Source organism: Cetorhinus maximus, unplaced genomic scaffold (genome assembly GCF_964194155.1).
Source record: "Cetorhinus maximus unplaced genomic scaffold, sCetMax3.hap1.1 HAP1_SCAFFOLD_1859, whole genome shotgun sequence".
Taxonomy (NCBI): domain Eukaryota; kingdom Metazoa; phylum Chordata; class Chondrichthyes; order Lamniformes; family Cetorhinidae; genus Cetorhinus; species Cetorhinus maximus.
The window spans coordinates 64,083-65,332 of NW_027597799.1; the positions used below are offsets into that span (position 1 = coordinate 64,083).

The 1,250-nt window shown below is 48.6% G+C and overlaps 1 protein-coding gene across 1 annotated transcript; it reads left to right on the forward strand.

Moving 5' to 3' along the window:
• Positions 1 to 36: 36 nt before the first annotated feature.
• LOC144676732 (uncharacterized) lies at positions 37 to 1,238 on the forward strand (the record flags this gene model as incomplete). Its single annotated transcript, XM_078537070.1, has 3 exons — positions 37 to 973; positions 1,048 to 1,176; positions 1,209 to 1,238. Coding segments are annotated over 3 exons (1,096 nt in total), but the record flags the coding sequence as incomplete, so codon positions are not given.
• Between the last annotated feature and the right edge of the window lie 12 nt (positions 1,239 to 1,250).

Sequence of the window (1,250 nt, forward strand, 5' to 3'; positions counted from 1 at the left end):
GAAAGAGGGAAAGGTGGAGGGTGGGGGGAAGAGAGAGAGAGAGACAGAGAGAGAGAGAAACAGAGAGAGAGAGAGAGAGAGAGAGAGACAGAGAGAGAGACAGAGAAACAGAGAGAGAGACAGAGAGAGAGAGAGAGACAGAGAGAGAGAGAGAGAAACAGAGAGAGAGAGAGAGAGAGACAGAGAGAGAGAAAGAGACAGAGAGAGAGAGAAACAGAGAGAGAGGGAGAGAGAGAGAGACAGAGAGAGAGAAAGAGACAGAGAGAGAGAGAGAGAGAGACAGAGAGAGAGACAGAGAGAGAGAGAGAGACAGAGAGAGAGAGAGAGAAACAGAGAGAGAGAGAGAGACAGAGAGAGAGAGAGAAACAGAGAGAGAGAGAGAGAGAGAGACAGAGAGAGAGAAAGAGACAGAGAGAGAGAGAGAGAGAGACAGAGAGAGAGACAGAGAGAGAGAGACAGAGACAGAGAGAGAGAAACAGAGAGAGAGAGAGAGAGAGACAGAGAGAGAGAAAGAGACAGAGAGAGAGAGAGAGAAACAGAGAGAGAGAGAGAGAGAGAGACAGAGAGAGAGAAAGAGACAGAGAGAGAGAGAGAGACAGAGAGAGAGACAGAGAGAGAGAGAGAGACAGAGAGACAGAAAAGACAGAGAGAGAGAGAGAGACAGAGAGAGAGAGAGAGACAGAGAGAGAGAGAGACAGAGAGAAACAGAGAGGGAGAGAGAGAGAAAGCGAGAGAGACAGAGAGAGAGAGAAACAAAGAGAGACAGAGAGAGAGAGAGACAGAGAGAGAGAGAGAAACAGAGAGAGAGACAGAGAGAGAGACAAAGAGAGAAACAGAGAGGGAGAGAGAGAGAATCAGAGACAGAGAGAGCAGAGAGAGAGAGAGAGACAGAGAGAGAGAGAGAGGGAGAGACAGAGAAAGAGACAGAGAGAGAGAGACAGAGGGAGAGATAGAGAGAGAGAGACAGAGAGAAGCAGATGGAGAGAGAGTATGAGAGTGAGACAGAGAGAAACAGGGAGAGAGAGAGAGAGTGTGTGTGAGAGTGAGACAGAGAGAAACAGGGAGAGAGAGACAAAGAGAGAGAGGGAGGAGAGAGAGAGGGAGAGAGAGAGAGAGAGACAGAGAGAGACAGAGAAAAGCAAATGGAGAGAGAGAGAGAGAGACAGACAGAGAGAAGCAGATGGAGAGAGAGTATGAGAGTGAGACAGAGGGAGAGAGAGAGAGAGAGACAGAGAGACAGAGAAAAGTAG